A 17,381-nucleotide genomic window follows, 5' to 3' on the forward strand; every position below is an offset into this window, starting at 1 on the left:
AATACCGTTACAAGCGAGAGTGAAAGCACGGAGCTTATAACGGAGGGATTCAGACGCAATAAACGCTGTTTTCTGACACTTATCGTCCTACTCACCACCGTGTATTGTCGTGAAAATGTTCCAGTACAGAATATCCAAAGAAAGTGCCACTGGTCCCCCGAAACACGACTGGATGGTCTAAATCAATATTGTACGAATGCACCAAACCAAAGCAAATTAAAGCCACACAGAGTTTCAATAACTTCATATCCTCTGCAAGCAGCCCATCCATTCCCCACCTCATCAGAAGCCAGGGGGAAGACTTGCTTTAGGTGTCCCTAAGCGAAAAGAAGTAAACCCTCCGGCGAATTGCAAATAAACCCTGAAAAGGAACCAGACAATCAGGTCAGTTGGCAATGCGGCTGGTCCCCGATCAGAGATCAACCCACATCCTGCAAACTGTTAAGAAGGACAGAGTTTCTCCCCTCTGATCATCTGATTAACTGGGAGTGGGCTGCGAAGAGAATCTAAACAGAGAGCAAAGGCGCCACACACCGGCTACTCAAAGACATTTACTATTTCTCCAGCATGTGCTACATGACCTCGGGGCATTAACTCTTTCGAATCATACAGTCATAGCACGGAACAGACCCTTCGATCCAACTTGACCACAGAACACCTTTCACTGTATCTTTCTAGCGACACGTGACAATAATAAAAAAAAACAATTCTATAGCTGAAATCGTCTTCGCAACCAAGTATCCCCAACTGTAGCCCATATCCATCTAATCCGTTCCTATTAATGTACTTATCCAAAAGTCTTTTAACTATTGTAACTGTAGTTTCATTCACCATTCTCTCTGGCAGTTCATTCTTCTTTCATTACCTTGATACAAATTACAACAAATTTTTAAAAGCCTGTTAAAGATATGGCTGTAAGATCCTCAGCTAAATTTCATAAAAGCAGAATGTAATGTATTTAAAACTTAGTGAAATAGATGGAATAAATGCAAATTATTCCTAAAAGGACTTCATGCCATTATTATCAACAAGCAGTACAAGAAACATCACACAGAAAACCCAGTAAACTGAATGACCAGCCAATCTATTTCCTGTGGTGTGTCGGAGCAATGTTGATCAGGGCACCAAGACAATCAAAACTGAGGGACAGGGCTTCAGTTCAGTTCAATGCAAACAACACCACATCCCGGGATCTTTACAGCCTTCAAGTTTCAATATGGAGTTGAACAATTTCAGAAAATGAACATCTATTTTTATTATCTATCCCCACTACCCAGGTCCTGTTATGAAATGAGTTGCTTTCAGCACAGCCAACACGTTTTCAACGACTCACAGCCTCCATTATCATTAGTTTCTCCTCTCCCCGAGCCAACTGTCAACAATTCCTTTGTCTTCCCTTTTTCTATTCATTCTCTCTCTCTCTCTCTCTCTCTGGGCTCTGTCTCTATCTATGCACTCACTCCTTTCCCTCCACCCTATCATCAGCATAAATACCATCATTTCCTAGCTGCTGTCAGTTCTAGTCACAGGACTTGAAACATTAATTTTGTTCAAAGTTGGTGAGAAGATTTGTAGCTCGGGTGCTCGTTGTTGTGGTTCTGTTCGCCGTGTTGCAGACGTTTCGTCCCCTGTCAGCTGACCCAATATACTGACCACTGCAGCGGACAGCTGGGACTGACAACCAGAAGCGGCAGAGACAAGCCACTATAAATGCTGAAGGAAACATCACAGAAGCGCTTCACAGGAGGCTCCCAAGCACTGAGGATGTCACCTAGACAGGGGACGAAACGTCTGCAACACAAATTCCCAGCTTGGCAAACAGAACCACAACATTAATTTTGTGTTTGCTCCATAGATGCTATCAGACCTACTGAGTTTCTCCAGCATATTTTGTTTCAGTTCTCTCTCATTTGCACTTCTTGTTTTATTTTAAGGCTTCAGTTTAATATCTCAAATGAAGACAGCACTTCCAAAAAATGCAAATCTCATTCAGGACTGGACTGATTGGTACACTCATATCTGACCTTTCCTTTAAGTTGATTATTACAATCTTGTACAAGTACTGTTAATATTATGATTTTAATGTTGCTCATTTTAACCTAGTCTTAATATGAATAATTATAACAGAAAATTACAAATATCAAAGAGTAAATCTTAGAAAGATTAAGAGGGTTCCTGTTGAATCAGCACAATTTAGTGTACAGCCAGAGAGTTTATTTTCTGCTTACCTTTGATGAATTGTTTACTCATTTCCTAATAAGTAACATATTAGTGCACTTAATGTAAAAGCAGAACTCACATGTGAGCTATCATTAATTTTTAGGGTATTGAATATATTTTGGCATCTCTAACTTGCTTTCCTTTCTGTCATTTGACAATGATAGGACTGTGGTAATAAATTTAAGCAATCTGAACCCAGTTTCTAAAAGGCCCATGGAAGAAACTAGAAGGAATTGTTTGAATTTTTCCAGTTGAGTTAAATTCTGAAGATTCATGTAGTTTAAGATTACAGGGTTGCAGCCTGCTTATCAATATCTGGTTAAAAAAGGGTCAATTTTGAACCATTTACAATGCATCTGTTTGTGATCAACAAAAAATGTTTCTTTTAAAGTAGAATCAGTCTAAATTAATTTAATTTATGATTGATTTGGAACAGATCATCGGAACTGCTTTCCACTTTCTGGAACTGTCAGGTTGCTTCAGTGATAGTGTGTGTGAAGGTCTTGATTGTGGGTTCAAGTCCCATTCAGCACAAGAGCCCATACTCTAGGCTAACACTTCAGTGCAGTATTAAGGAAGTGCTGAATATGCTGTCTTCGAGACAAAGTGTTAAACCAAGACTTTGGCTCATTTGGATTTAAAACATGCCATGCTTGAAAGAAGAGCAGGGCATTGTCCTGGTTAATATTCAAATTGCACACAACATCAATTACCTGCCGTGTTTGCCTCTCTAATAAAATCAAATGCACGTCAACACATTAATGCAAGTTATTTCTCTCAATAGTCACCTTTAGAACTGCGATGCTTTATGATTGTTCTGGCTTTAGAAACAAACAAAACAGAATGATCATCATGAAGACAGTTGGACCAGTTTATCAGAAATGTTCTATCTTAGTGCATTTGTAAGGGATCAGGTTGTATGGAGGAAAACGGCCTCTGAAATAATGCATGAATTTCCTGTCAGTTAGATAATAACCATTTTCCTTCCTGATGGTCAGGAAAGGGTGTTCTTAAGTTTTCCTGCTTTAATCAATGGAAGCTTTTTCTCAGTTGACTTTGTGAATATTTTTAAAGTTGGTTTGGAAAAATGCTAACTTTAGGAGAATACCAGCTGTCTGAATCTAAACTCCATATTAATATTAATGTTGTGGTTTTAATCTCCTTATATTGTGCTGAGAATTATGGAGAAGTCCAAATACCTGTCAGAGAAACTCTGCTCTTTTGCAATAATTGATCTTGTGTATGGAAGAAATTTGATTTTAAAAATGCTGACTCCTTTTGTGCTCTCTCATGCATTGATTGGTGTTTCAGCTGGTTCACTCTATGTTAACTTTACCCACATGGATTTGTCAACAGAATTTTGTGTGTATTCTGAAGTATGAAACTCACAGCAGTTTACTTTTTTTGAAGAGTAAAGAATCTTGGTTGATTTTTGAAGAACATAACTAATTCTGAACTGTTGTTTCAACATTTTCATGGAAATAAATATGCAAGTGAAAATTGAACAGGTGGAGCCAGATTACTATCCAAATAACAAAGAAAGGAAAAAGGAAGATGCACATTTACTTGATGCTTTTTATAATCTCAAGGAATCCCAATATACTTTACAGACCATGAAATAGTTCTAAAAACTAGTTACTACTATAATACATGAATCACAGCTACCAATATTCACACATTAAGGTCCCACAAACAGCAATTAAACCTAAATCTTCTGGTCTCTAGGTAGTCAGAGAGGGGACATGTGCCCAGAGATGCATGTCAGCACTTCTTGGAATTCTCAAAGCAATGGCTACATGATAATTGGTCAGGAAAATTAGAAATCACTGTGCATCTGAGGCATGCTGAGAAAGCAGAGATGGAGTGTCGTGAAATAGAGACAGACAGTTGAACTAAATCAGAAGAAGCCAGTGAGGTCTGCAGCTGCTGGAGATCATAGTTGAGAGTGTGTCGCTGCAAAAGCACAGCAGGTCAGGCAGCATCCAAGGAGCAGGAAAATCAACGTTTCAGGCTGGAGCCCTCCTGATGAAGGGCTCCATCCTGAAACGTCAATTTTCCTGCTCCTCTGATGCTGCCTGACCTGCTGTGCTTTTCCAGCAACACACTCTCAAGCTGAACTAAATCAGCCTGTCTAGCTCTGTATTTACAAAAACAGTAAAACTAAACCATCAAAGACCCCGAGGAAATCACACCAATGGTTTCTAACCAGACTTTTGACTGACCAATCCCAGATTTTGTAAATAATCAATTTCCAGACACCAGTTTTATATCTTAAACGTAAGATGTAATCATTTATTAAATACACAATCACTTTAGCAGAGAGAAAATTATGCAATACAGTCGCTGATTAATGACTGTGTTTTAAATATTTGTTTTGATCTCCCTCTTACACAAAAGACAGACAGACTGATTAGTAGGTTTGCAGATTAAACAAAAACTGGTGGGGATTTGGATAGTGAGGAAGGTTTTCAAAGGATACATCAGGATATAGATCAGTTGGAAAGTTGGGCAAGAAATGGCAGATGGAGTTTAATCTGGACAAATGTGAGGTGATGCACTGTGGGAGATCAAATGCAAGAGGAAAGTATACACGACATGGCAGGTCCCTTGGGAATATTGTTATACATAGGGATATTAGGGCGCGTGTCCAAAGCTCCTTGAAAGTGGTAATTCAAGTGAATATGGTGGAAAAGAAGGCAGATAGCATGCTCCTAGGCATTTAGTATAAAAGCTCACAACTCATGTTGCAGCCGTTTAAAACTTTAGTTAGGCCACATTTGGAGGATTGTGTGCAGTCTGGTTGCCACACTATAAGAAGGATGTGGATGCTTTGAAGAGGGGGAAAAAGACATCTACCAAGATGTGGCCTGGATTGGAGTCTACTGGTTATAATGAAAAGTTCGACAAATTTAAATTGAACATCTGAGGCTGAGGTGGGGATGGAGGGGTTGGGAGTGACCTGATAGGACAGATAATTGGAATATTTTTCCCATGGTGGAAATCTCAAATATTAGGGGGCATAAGTTTAAGGTGAGAGGAGAAAGATTGAAAGGAAATGTGCAAGGAAAGGTTTTTACACATAGGAATGTGCTGCCAGGGATGTGGGAGAAGCAGAGATAATAGAATGTTTAAGAGACACTTAGACACTTATGCATTGTATACAGGCTGGTGGGCTGAAGGGTTACCTTCCTATGCTGTACTGTTTTGTGTATTACAAACAAATGCAGTTACAGGATAAGTAAAGTAAAATAACCAAACTGACCAGATTACTTAAATGGGTTTCCTGATTGGTAGTTTCACAGGTATAAATAGGAACTCCTTTTTTTGAAAAGTTGATCATGGTCACCTTCTGAGTTCAGTGAGGCAAAGGCAACATAACTCTGATTTCTACATTATGGGCTTCCGGAAGCTGAGGTATCAGATTAGGGAGGGAGCTTTGAAATCTTCATGCTGTCTCAACAGCAGCCCAGAACCATCTCTCAGAAAACATAGCTAAAAGAAAACCAAGATTAATTCTGCTTCGGCCCTGATAAACCAATTAACTCTTCCCGAGGCCTCAATTAGCATTCAACAACTACCATCTGCTTGAACATAGAGTCTCTTCCAGACTCGCTGGAACCAATTCCCAGTTACTGACCTTGTTTAACATGTGTCCTTAAGTGTTGCGTTGAAGTGTCAGCCAAGGTTTCTGTGCTCACATCTCTGAAGTGGGATCTAAGCAAACAATATCCTGGCAGAGAGACATTTCTGCTCCCTCTGAGTCACTTCAAGCTGAAGAAAAGGTGCACTGTTTTCAAAGAAACTGGACGTTTGTTTCAGTGTTAAGCCTACCTTGAGTTACTCAAAGGTTGAACTGTTTTGGGAAGGAGTGGAACTGAGGTTAATACTCTGCATCTCAGACTCTTGATTCCTTTTTGTTCTGTACAACCAAAACAAATGAAGATGTTGAAAACAACACTAGCCTAGGCCTGGTTTACTAGTTCAAATGAAATTCTAAAAGCTCTCATTCACTCCTAAAATGTAATGTATGCGCTGTCCCCCCATCAAGTAAATACTTTTTCAAACCTAATATTTGGTATCTGTTGAAAATGTTCTTCTTTTTAATGGAGCGAAAGGCCAAAATATAATTTGCTAATAGGAGGACTTTTCTTACCATTGTTTTATGGGCTTGGAACAAGGCAGTGAATTTTGTACCATCTGTGATGCTCCTTGGGTGAAGCTTCTGTCATTGGAACATGAATCGGAGATTGGCTGATCACAAGTTTCAACATGTCAGTCACACTGATCTCCAAGGAAACTGCTGAGGCTAGGCCAAATTAAAATTTAAAACTAAGAGTGATAGATTGTAGATGGCAAGGATATTAATGGTTCAGAACCAAGGGAGGATACTATAGGTCAGATACAAATCAGCCATCATTGAATTGAATGTGCATGGGAGGATGAATGGCCTACTTCTGTTCTCCATTCCATGCTCCAAATGAGGCTGTTCTTGAAAGGTCAGCTCTTATAAAATGTGCCCAGCAGTACAAAAGATTTAGCAGCAATGTAGTAATTACTTATGTGACCCCTTAAAGGATTTGTTCATTCATTACCAAGAAAATCATCATTCATATAGCACCTTTCATGGCCTGAACATACCCAAAAGCATGTCACACCAAAATAATTATTTTTCAAATGCAGTTACTGTTATGTAGATAAATACCACAGTGTACAGCAAGAGCCCACAGCCACGAAATGAGATGGGTGACCTGTTAACATGTGAGTAATACTGATTAAGGGATTGATGTTAGAATGTCAGGAGAACACCCCGATGTCCTTCAAGAAAAATGGCACGGGAGTTTGTCACCCTTCACTAAACAGACAGGCACATGCATTAACTTTACAATGTGAAAATGGCATCTCCAATGCTCCTTCTGTACAGTTTTAAAGTATCAGCCTGGATGATTCTATTAATCGGTTTTAGCAGTGAGAAGCAAGATATACAAGGATATTGGGCTAAGAAATCTTAATATTCCATCCAAGTTGACCATTAGCTGACTTGTCATTACTGCAAGGTCTGGATCTTGGGATAAATCCGCATGCGCGGTACAGAGTTAATGGGAGATCTGATCAATTTCTCAGTCTGGGCAAATATAGCCCATAACATAATGCACTCACTTTGACTGATATATTGTTGATAATACTCATCATATATTAACAGCATATCCAGATGTTAATATAAGAGCTGCATAAACTTCTGCCTTGCTTTTATAGTTAAATGTTAGTCATATATCAGCTATAAAACAGCATTTTCAATGATGTAACCATTTTAAAATCCAGACAAACTATCAACATGAAGGCTCAAAATAGCAGACCATGATATCATTGTAAATGGCATTGCCTGCAAAAATATCCCATCTCAATTGCAGAAATTCTTTTTTTATTGAGTCAAGTTACTTAGAACCTATTAAGGTACTAAAATAACTGGAAGAGGGAAGGGTTAGCTAATTTAAAATCTAGTATGAGTCTTCAGGAGAAATTTCAAATTGAAGGTGAGGTATGTTGATATTCTGAGAATCGTTTATACAACAGAAAAGGTAAAGCTCCAAAATTACTTACATTGGAAGCGCATAATGTTTCCTGGGAATTATTGTAATTCTACTCATCGTAAATTCGCGAGTGCAACAAATTGAACACATTGGCCTCTGCTCCCAATTCGCTAATTTGTCCTCCTGTTAGTGAAAACTTCAAATTGTGAACAGAATCTCACAAAGTTTACCTCATATAACACATTAACTTTTGCCACCCATCACTAAACAGACAGGCACATGTGTTAACTTTTCAATCTGAAAATGGCATCTCCAATGCCACATTTCATATTGCAGTTTCTTTTTTAAACAAGAACAGAGTGAAATTAAAACAGGGCAAAAGGACTCCACTAAAAGGCAGTACCAAAATTCCTGACCCCAGTTCCTTGGGTCCAGTTTTCATCCTTATTTAAGCCACAAAGTTCTGTCCATGTCCATGTTGTGACTGCGAAGTAAATTACCTTGAAAATAACTATGTAATTTGTTCATGCTATTTCAATCTAGGAAACATGTAAAGGTGTACATTGAGCTCATTGTCCTGCTTAAGATTTGTAATCCAAATGAGCCAGGCGTGTATTCTATTACCTCAATTTCACAATCTGCATTGACACTGTCTGCCTCTATTGTGTTCTTTTGGCTGATTTGATAAACGTCCAAGGATGAGATTTTGATTCTCCCTTCACATATTATGTAAGGACTTGAGACACAGTGCATAGTGTCCCTGCCTCTGAATCAGTGTTCCTGGGTTTGTGTCTCATGCCAGAACTTCAGGATCACGAGAGTTCTATTAATAACATGAACGAACAAGTTTGTTATCAACTTGTGACTCCTTCCAGTACATCTATGGCAGGTGTCCCTGATCAGCAGTGGCAACTATTCAAGCCATTGCCTCTGGTGACAATGTCCTTTCCTAGAAATAACTAGCTACAGAAAGACATAAGCACGTGTTTTGTTTGTCTAATGGCTCACTAGATGTGAAAAGTCTCTAAGTCTAAGTCACACATTATAGTCCAATCCACTCACAGGCGCAGCAAGGTAGAATTTCAATTGTCTGTTTCTCCATCACTGAATCCTGGTTCGACTGACTTTGTGTCACAGAACTCACTAAAAATAACTGCTGCTATTGCACATACAAAGGCTAGACTCAGTCCAATTTCCATTCAATCTACACAAATCACCAGTGTGAGTTGAGAGAAAAATCCTGCCTATTTAATGTAAGCAAGCAAGCAGACAAAAAGTTAGAACATAGAACATAGAACAATACAGCCCAGAACAGGCCCTTCGGCCCACGATGTTGTGCCGAACTTCTATCCTAGATTAAGCACCCATCCATGTACCTATCCAAATGCCGCTTAAAGGTCGCCAATGAATCTGACTCTACCACTCCCACGGGCAGCGCATTCCATGCCCCCACCACTCTCTGGGTAAAGAACCCACCCCTGACATCTCCCCTATACCTTCCACCCTTCACCTTAAATTTATGTCCCCTTGTAACACTCTGTTGTACCCGGGGAAAAAGTTTCTGACTGTCTACTCTATCTATTCCTCTGATCATCTTATAAACCTCTATCAAGTCACCCCTCATCCTTCGCCGTTCCAACGAGAAAAGGCCGAGAACTCTCAACCTATCCTCGTACGACCTACTCTCCATTCCAGGCAACATCCTGGTAAATCTTCTCTGCACCCTCTCCAAAGCTTCCACATCTTTCCTAAAGTGAGGCGACCAGAACTGCACACAGTACTCCAAATGTGGCCTAACCAAAGTCCTGTACAGCTGCAACATCACTTCACGACTCTTGAATTCAATCCCTCTGCTAATGAACGATAATACTCCATAGGCCTTCTTACAAACTCTATCCACCTGAGTGGCAACCTTCAAAGATCTATGTACATAGACCCCAAGATCCCTCTGTTCCTCCACCTGACCAAGAACCCTACCATTAACCCTGTATTCCGCATTCTTATTTGTTCTTCCAAAATGGACAACCTCACACTTGGCAGGGTTGAACTCCATCTGCCACTCCTCAGCCCAGCTCTGCATCATATCTAAGTCCCTCTGCAGCCGACAACAGCCCTCCTCACTGTCCACAACTCCACCTATCTTCGTATCATCTGCAAATTTACTGACCCACCCTTCGACTCCCTCATCTAAGTCATTAATAAAAATTACAAACAGCAGAGGACCCAGAACTGATCCCTGCGGAACTCCACTTGTAACTGGACTCCATGCTGAATATTTACCATCTACCACCACTCTCTGACTTCGACCGGTTAGCCAGTTTTCTATCCAATTGGCCAAATTTCCCTCTATCCCATGCCTCCTGACTTTCCGCATAAGCCTACCATGGGGAACCTTATCAAATGCCTTACTAAAATCCATGTACACTACATCCACTGCTCTACCCTCATCCACATGCTTGGTCACCTCCTCGAAGAATTCAATAAGACTTGTAAGGCAAGACCTACCCTTCACAAATCCGTGCTGGCTGTCCCTAATCAAGCAGTGTCTTTCCAGATACTCGTAAATCCTATCCCTCAGTACCCTTTCCATTACTTTGCCTACCACAGAAGTAAGACTAACTGGCCTGTAATTCCCGGGGTTATCCCTATTCCCTTTTTTGAACAGGGGCACAACATTCGCTACTCTCCAGTCCCCTGGTACCACCCCCGTTGCCAGTGAAGACGAGAAGATCATTGCCAACGGTACTGCAATTTCCTCTCTTGCTTCCCACATAATCCTAGGATATATCCCGTCAGGCCCGGGGGACTTGTCTATCCTCAAGTTGTTCAAAATGTCCAACACATCTTCCTTCCTAACAGGTATCTCTTCTAGCTTATCAGTCCATTTCACACTCTCCTCTTCAACAATACGGTCCCTCTCGTTCGTAAATACTGAAGAGAAGTACTTGTTCAAGACCTCTCCTATCTCTTCCGACTCAATACACAGTCTCCCACCACTGTCCTTGATCGGACCTACCCTCATTCTCGTCATTCTCAGGTTTCTCACATACGCATAGAATGCCTTGGGGTTATCCTTGATCCGATCCGCCAAGGATTTTTCATGCCCTCTCTTAGCTCTCCTAATCCCTTTCTTCAGGTCCCTTCTGGCTATCCTGTATCCCTCCACTGCTCTGTCTGAACCTTGTTTCCTCAACCTTATGTAAGTTATGCAATGAGTGATAGTAATCCAAAATACATTACTTGTAAAGCTATTGGAAACATAGAATTTTGCAGTACAGAACGAGGCCATTCAACCCATTGTGTCCATACCATCTCCTGAAAGCTATCCAGCTAGTCTCACTCTCCTGCCCTATCTCTAGCTTCATTCCTTTGAAATATATATCCAGCTCTTTTGAAACCTCCTGTTGAACCATCAAGCAATCAGAGCTTGTCAAATTCAATAACAAAAGAGAAATGAATATGTATGCCTGAAGAGAAAATATTCACATATCTGTGTGGCAGAATCCTCTCAAGAAACTGGTTAGATAGCTCTTTGAAAGAGACTGAGCGTCACTTTCTCAAAGGGAAAGCAGTGAATGCTGGCTTGGTAGTGACAGTTACATCCCAAGAATAATTTTTTAAAACATCAAAGCAAGTGTTAAGAATACCCAAGGTTCCCAGACTTCAGCAATAATTACAGAGAATTCTTTTCAGTAGTTTCCCACAGCCCAAAATGCCCTGGAAACCTGGAGCTCCACAGCACTGGTTAATTTATGTTCTCAGTTCCTTTTTCGACTGGATGCTAGAATGAATATGAAGTACATTGGGCTGAATGGCATCCTTGTACTTATCCAGACTGACGCTGTGGCATTTAACATGTTGTTGGACTGAAACACATTGTCCACTTATATTCAGTGGTCAGCTCAATTCACTGTTCCAATGTAGGATTACAGGAGTTACTGAGTACCCTTGACTTGTATATCTCAATTTTGTACTGAAATTTGCTATTGTTGCTATTATTCCAAATGGTTTCAAGAATGGTCATTCAAAATAAACAGTATTGTTCATTGCTTTTAATACAGCTTTAATAAAAGCTTTCTGTGTATATTTTCCATAACTTTGGAATAATTTAAACAGATGCTTTGTGCTACCAGGGTACCTTTCCATGTGCAGAATAATGTTTTTATTGGATATATTTTAAGCTTGAAATATTTTTCAATAGAAGTCTTGTTAGAAAACTTCAAAAAGTAACAGTTTTAACCATGAATGATCAAACTGGCTTTTAAATGTAATAATACTAAAGGATTTCTGCAGCAGTAGAAGAGAGTAAGCTTCTAGCAAGTTTCTCTTAACTCTCAGAACATAGTTAAAACATTTTATACTGATAGCATATTCCTTCTTACCACATTATGATACTATTCAAGAGCACTAAAGTTATACCTACACCACATGATTGCAGTTATTCAAGAAGGCTGGTGACTGTCACCTTCTCAAAGGGAAAGCAGTGAATGTTGGCTTGGTAGTGACAGGTACAACCCAAGAACAATTTTTTAAAAATATCAAAGCAAGTGTTGTGAACACCCAGTGTTCCCAGACTTCAGCAATAATTACAGAGAAGTCTTTCAGTAGTTTCATACAGCCTGAAGTGCCCTGGAGACCTGGAGCTCCACAGCACCGGTTAATTTATGTTCTCAGTTCCTTTTCAGATGGTAGGCTAGAATTAATATGAAGTAATCTCATTATCTTGTCAATTTGTACTAACAACCCATTTCCAAGCTAAAATTTGTACTTATATCTTCTTTCACAATTTCAATTGTATTTTTGGCAAAAATATGTTAAATAAAAATGCCTATAGTATTAAAGAAGTAACTATCGTAAAAGCTTGGGTGAATCAGATGATAAATGATTAAAAATGAGAGCTTGATGTACAATATGTTCTCAGGCTTCAGGTCACACAAAGTATTCAGGCAGCACTGTTTTAGTTTCCACTGTGGGCAGTCTCATAGCTCAGCTCCATGAGTTCACAATGGTTTCAGTTTGTGTTGTAGGTTGTGTTCTTGTGTCTCTTACACGACTACTAGATCCTAACCTACAATAAAACTAAGTTTAAAGTTGTGGCACTGGGGAGTATGAAATCCTAATGGAATGCAATATAACAGTCTGGCAACTTTACATGGGTAAAGACCATTTGTTGTCAAATTATTTGCCTGACATTAGGGATACTAAAACTACTGGGATGAGTTTGAAATGGGCTCCAGGACATTGATGGAGCATTAAAATATGGAACCTAAGCCTGCACCTGCAAGCAGCAGGACCTTTTCACTAATTTTACTGCAAACAATCCCCCCTTAGACTCTCTACATCTTCACCTCACTACACAGCTGAAATGTTCCTCTAATCTAGCTTTTGATCACTTAGAGTCAGCATGGAGACAGACCCTTCAGTCCAACCCGTCCATGCTGACCAGATATCCCAAGCCAATCTAGTCCCACCTGCCAGCACCCAGCCCATATCCCACCAAACCCTTCCAATTCATATTCCCACCCAAATGTCTCTTAAATGTTGTAATTGTACCAGTTTCCACCATACCGTCTGGCAGCTCATTCCATACACGTACCACCCTCTGCGTGAAAAAATTGCCCCTTAGATTCTCTTTTATATCTTTCCCCTCTCACCCTAAACCTATGCCCTCTAGTTCTGGACTCCTCGACCCCAAGAAAAAGACTTTGTCTATTTATCCTATCCATGCCCCTCGTGATTTTGTAAACCTCTATAAGGTCGCCCCTCAGCCTTCAACGCTCCAGGGAAAACAGCTCCAGCTGTTCAGCCTCTCCCTATAGCTCAAATCCTCTAACCCTGGCAATATCACTGTAAATCTTTTCTGAACCCTTTCAAGTTTCACAACATCTTTCCGATAGGAAGGAGACCAGAATTGCACGCAACATTCCAACAGTGGCCTACTCAATGTCCTGTACAGCCGCAACATGACCTCCCAACTCCTGTACTCAATACTCTGATCAATAAAGGAAAGCATATCAAACGCCTTCTTCACTATCCTATCTACCTGCAACTCCACTTTCAAGGAGCTATGAACCTGCACTCCAAGGTCACTTTGTTCAGCAACACTCCCTAGGACCTTACCATTAAGTGTATAAGTCTTGCTAAGATTTGCTTTCCCAAAATGCAGCACCTCACATTTATCTGAATTAATCACGTTATTTGGCTCAATTTCAGTTGGCTACCTCTGTAACTGTCTCCCTGGTAACTGGTTTCCTGATGAAGGTGGTTTGCCCGAAATGTCAATTTTCCTGCTCCTCAGATGCTGCCTGACCTGTGAGTTTTTCCAGCACTACTCTGTAACTATCTTGTACAATTGGATGTTATAGGTATTAAGTATATGACAGCTGTCGTTGCCTAACTGAGCACTTACCACATGAGAGACATGACTACCTAGTTGATTTTAACCGTACTGCGAATCCTCTTGCAAGGATGGCTGCCTTGAAGAAGTTTTCCTCCTCTCTACAAGAATCTCAGCGAGTCTCTCTCTCTCACTGCAACCCCCAGGTCATCTCCTCTGCCCTGAAAGGCTCTTTCCTCATTTCCCCTTCCCCAACCTCACCCAGGTCCAACCTTGCAGCTCAGCACCGCCCTTATGACCTGTCCTACCTGGCTATTTTTCTTTCTACCTATCCACTCCATCCTCCTCTCTGACCTATCACCTTCATCCCCACCCCCATTCACCCATTGTACTCTTTGCTACCTTCCCCACCCTCCTCTCTGACCTATCACCTCCATCCCCACCCCCATTCACCTATTGCACTCTTTGCTACCTTCCCCCACCCTCCTCTCTGACCTATCACCTCCATCCACACCCCCATTCATCTATTGTACTCTTTGCTACCTTCCCCCACCCTCCTCTCTGACCTGTCACCTCCATCCACACCCCCATTCACCTATTGTACTCTTTGCTACCTTCCCCCACCCTCCTCTCTGACCTGTCACCTCCATCCCCACCCCCATTCACCTATTGTACTCGATGCTACTTTCTCCCCACCCCCACCCCCTTCTCATTGATCTCTCCACTCTGCAGGCATCCTGCCTCAATTCCTGATGAAGGGCTTTTGCCTGAAACGTTGAATTTCCTGCTCCTCAGATGCTGCCTGAACTGCTGTGCTTTTCCAGCACCACTCTAATCTAGACTCCGGTTTCTAGCATCTGCAGTCCTTGTTTTTACCTCTTTGTCATTGCAGATCATTATGAGCTAGGTCTATCCTCAATTTATGCCATGGGAAATGGGAACATTTATGAATGTTTTCTGCCTGAACCCAATGATGGTGAGTTTGAGCAGTCACATACTTTTCCTTTTGCTGCCATGAATCATATGACACCTGGTGAAAGGGGAGGTGAAGTACATATATAACAAATAAGATAGATCTGAAGACATGTGGGTAGAAAATGTGGAATCCATAACGTGGAGTTCAACTGATCCTCTTAACTTTTAAATAAATTTTTTTGCAATAATTGAAGTTTAAGTGATCTTTCACTTCAAAGGTCTGGCTATCTTGATTCCAAGCGAGCTTATTAAAGGAACTGAATGAAAAAAAGAGACAGTAACATTGTGCTCTGAATAACATTCAATATTTCATTAACAGTTTCACAATAACAATGTATGTGCCATGTGGATGTCTCGAGATGAGAACAGGCAATTGCATGACCTTGAGAAGGCTGCTTCAGCCTATCCGGAATTGATCATGTGGGTAGGAGAAAGTGAGGACTGCAGATGCTGGAGATCAGAGCTGAAAAATGTATTGCTGGAAAAGCGCAGCAGGTCAGGCAGCATCCAAGGAGCAGGAAAATTGACGTTTCGGGCATAAACCCTTCTTCAGGAATGAGGAGGGTGTGCCAAGCAGGCTAAGATAAACAGTAGGGGTGGAGGGACTTGGGGGAGGGGCGTTGGGAATGCGAAAGGTGGAAGGAGGTTAGGGTGAGGGTGATAGGCCAGAGAGGGGATGGGGGTGGAGAGGTCGGAAAGAAAATTGCAGGTCAAGAAGGCGGTGCTGAGTCCAAGGGTTGGGACTGAGATAAACTGGGGGGAGGGGAAATGAGGAAGCTGGAGAAATCTGCATTGATCCCTTGTGGTTGGATGGTTCCTAGGCAGAAGATGAGGCGCTCTTCCTCCAGGCGTCGTGTTGCCATGGTCTGGTGATGGAGGAGGCCAAGGACCTGCATGTCCTTGGCGGAGTGGGAGTGGGATTGGGAGTTAAAGTGTTCAGCCACGGGGTGGTTGGGTTGGTTGGTGTGGGTGTCCCAGAGGTGTTCTCTGAAACGTTCCGCAAGTAGGCAGCCTGTCTCCCCAATGTAGAGGAAGCCACATTGGGTGCAGCGGATGCAGTAAATGATGTGTGTTGAGGTGCAGGTGAATTTGTGATGGATATGGAAGGATCCCTTGGGGCCTTGGAGGGAAGTGAGGGGGGAGGTGTGGGCGCAAGTTTTGCATTTCTTGCAGTTGCAGGGGAAGGTGACGGGAGTGGAGGTTGGGTTGGTGGGGGGTGTGGCCCTGACGAGGGAGTCGCAGAGGGAGTGGTCTTTCTGGAACGCTGATAGGCGAGGGGAGGGGAGGGAAATATATCCTTGATGGTGGGGTCTGTTTGGAGGTGGCAGAAATGACGAAGAATGATACTGGAAGAATGTATCTGGAGGTTGGTGGGGTGGTAGGTGAGGACCAGTGGGGTTCTGTCCTGGTGGCGATTGGAGGGGCAGGGTTCAAGGGCGGAGGAGTGGGAAGTGGAGGAGATGCGGTGGAGAGCATCGTCAACCACGTCTGAGGGGAAATTGCGGTCTTTGAAGAAGGAGGCCATCTGGGTTGTTCGGTATTTAAATTGGTCCTCCTGGGAGCAGATACGGCAGAGGCGAAGCAATTGGGAATATGGGATGGCGTTTTTACAGGGGGCATGGTGGGAAGAGGTGTAATCTAGGTAGTTGTGGGAGTCGGTCGGCTTATAGTAAATGTCCGTGTTGAGTTGGTTACCCGAGACAGAAATGGAGAGGTCTAGGAAGGGGAGGGAGGAGTCTGAGACGGTCCAGGTAAATTTGAGGTCAGGGTGGAAGGTGTTAGTAAAGTGGATGAACTGTTCAACCTCCTTGTAGGAGCACGAGGTAGTGCTGATACCGTCATCGATGTAGCGGAGGAAAAGGTGGGGGGTGGTGCCAGTGTAGCTGCGGAAGATGGACAGTTCCACATATCCGACGAAGAGGCAGGCATAGCTGGGGCCCATGCGGTTGCCCATGGCTACTCCTTTGGTTTGGAGGATTGGAAAGAGAAGTTGTTCAGGGTGAGGACCAGTTCAGTCAGTCGAAGGCGGGTATCAGTGAAAGGGTACTGGTTGGGTCGGCGGGAAAGGAAGAAGCGGAGGGTTTTGAGGCCTTTGTGATGGGGGATGGAGGTGTATAGGGACTGGATGTCCATGGTGAAGATAAGGCGTTGGGGACCGGGGAAACGAAAATCATGGAGGAGGTGGAGGGCGTAGGTGGTGTCCCGAATGTAGGTGGGGAGTTCTTGGACTAAGGGGGACAGCACTGTGTCGAGGTATGCAGAGATGAGTTCGGTGGGGCAGGAGCAGGCTGAGACAATGGGTCGTCCGGGGCAGTTGGGTT

The 17,381-nt window shown here is 42.2% G+C and overlaps 1 protein-coding gene across 1 annotated transcript in view; it reads right to left on the reverse strand.

The window, feature by feature from the left end:
• The window catches only part of itga9 (integrin, alpha 9), a 385,198-nt gene extending 384,724 nt beyond the window's left edge, over window positions 1-474 (reverse strand). Inside the window, exon 1 of the mRNA XM_072571044.1 lies at window positions 96-474. Within this exon, the coding sequence (XP_072427145.1) occupies window positions 96-283 (188 nt within the window). The 5' untranslated portion in view covers window positions 284-474. The remainder of the gene's footprint in view (window positions 1-95) is intronic.
• Between the last annotated feature and the right edge of the window lie 16,907 nt (window positions 475-17,381).

This window comes from Chiloscyllium punctatum, chromosome 5 (genome assembly GCF_047496795.1).
Source record: "Chiloscyllium punctatum isolate Juve2018m chromosome 5, sChiPun1.3, whole genome shotgun sequence".
Lineage (NCBI taxonomy): Eukaryota > Metazoa > Chordata > Chondrichthyes > Orectolobiformes > Hemiscylliidae > Chiloscyllium > Chiloscyllium punctatum.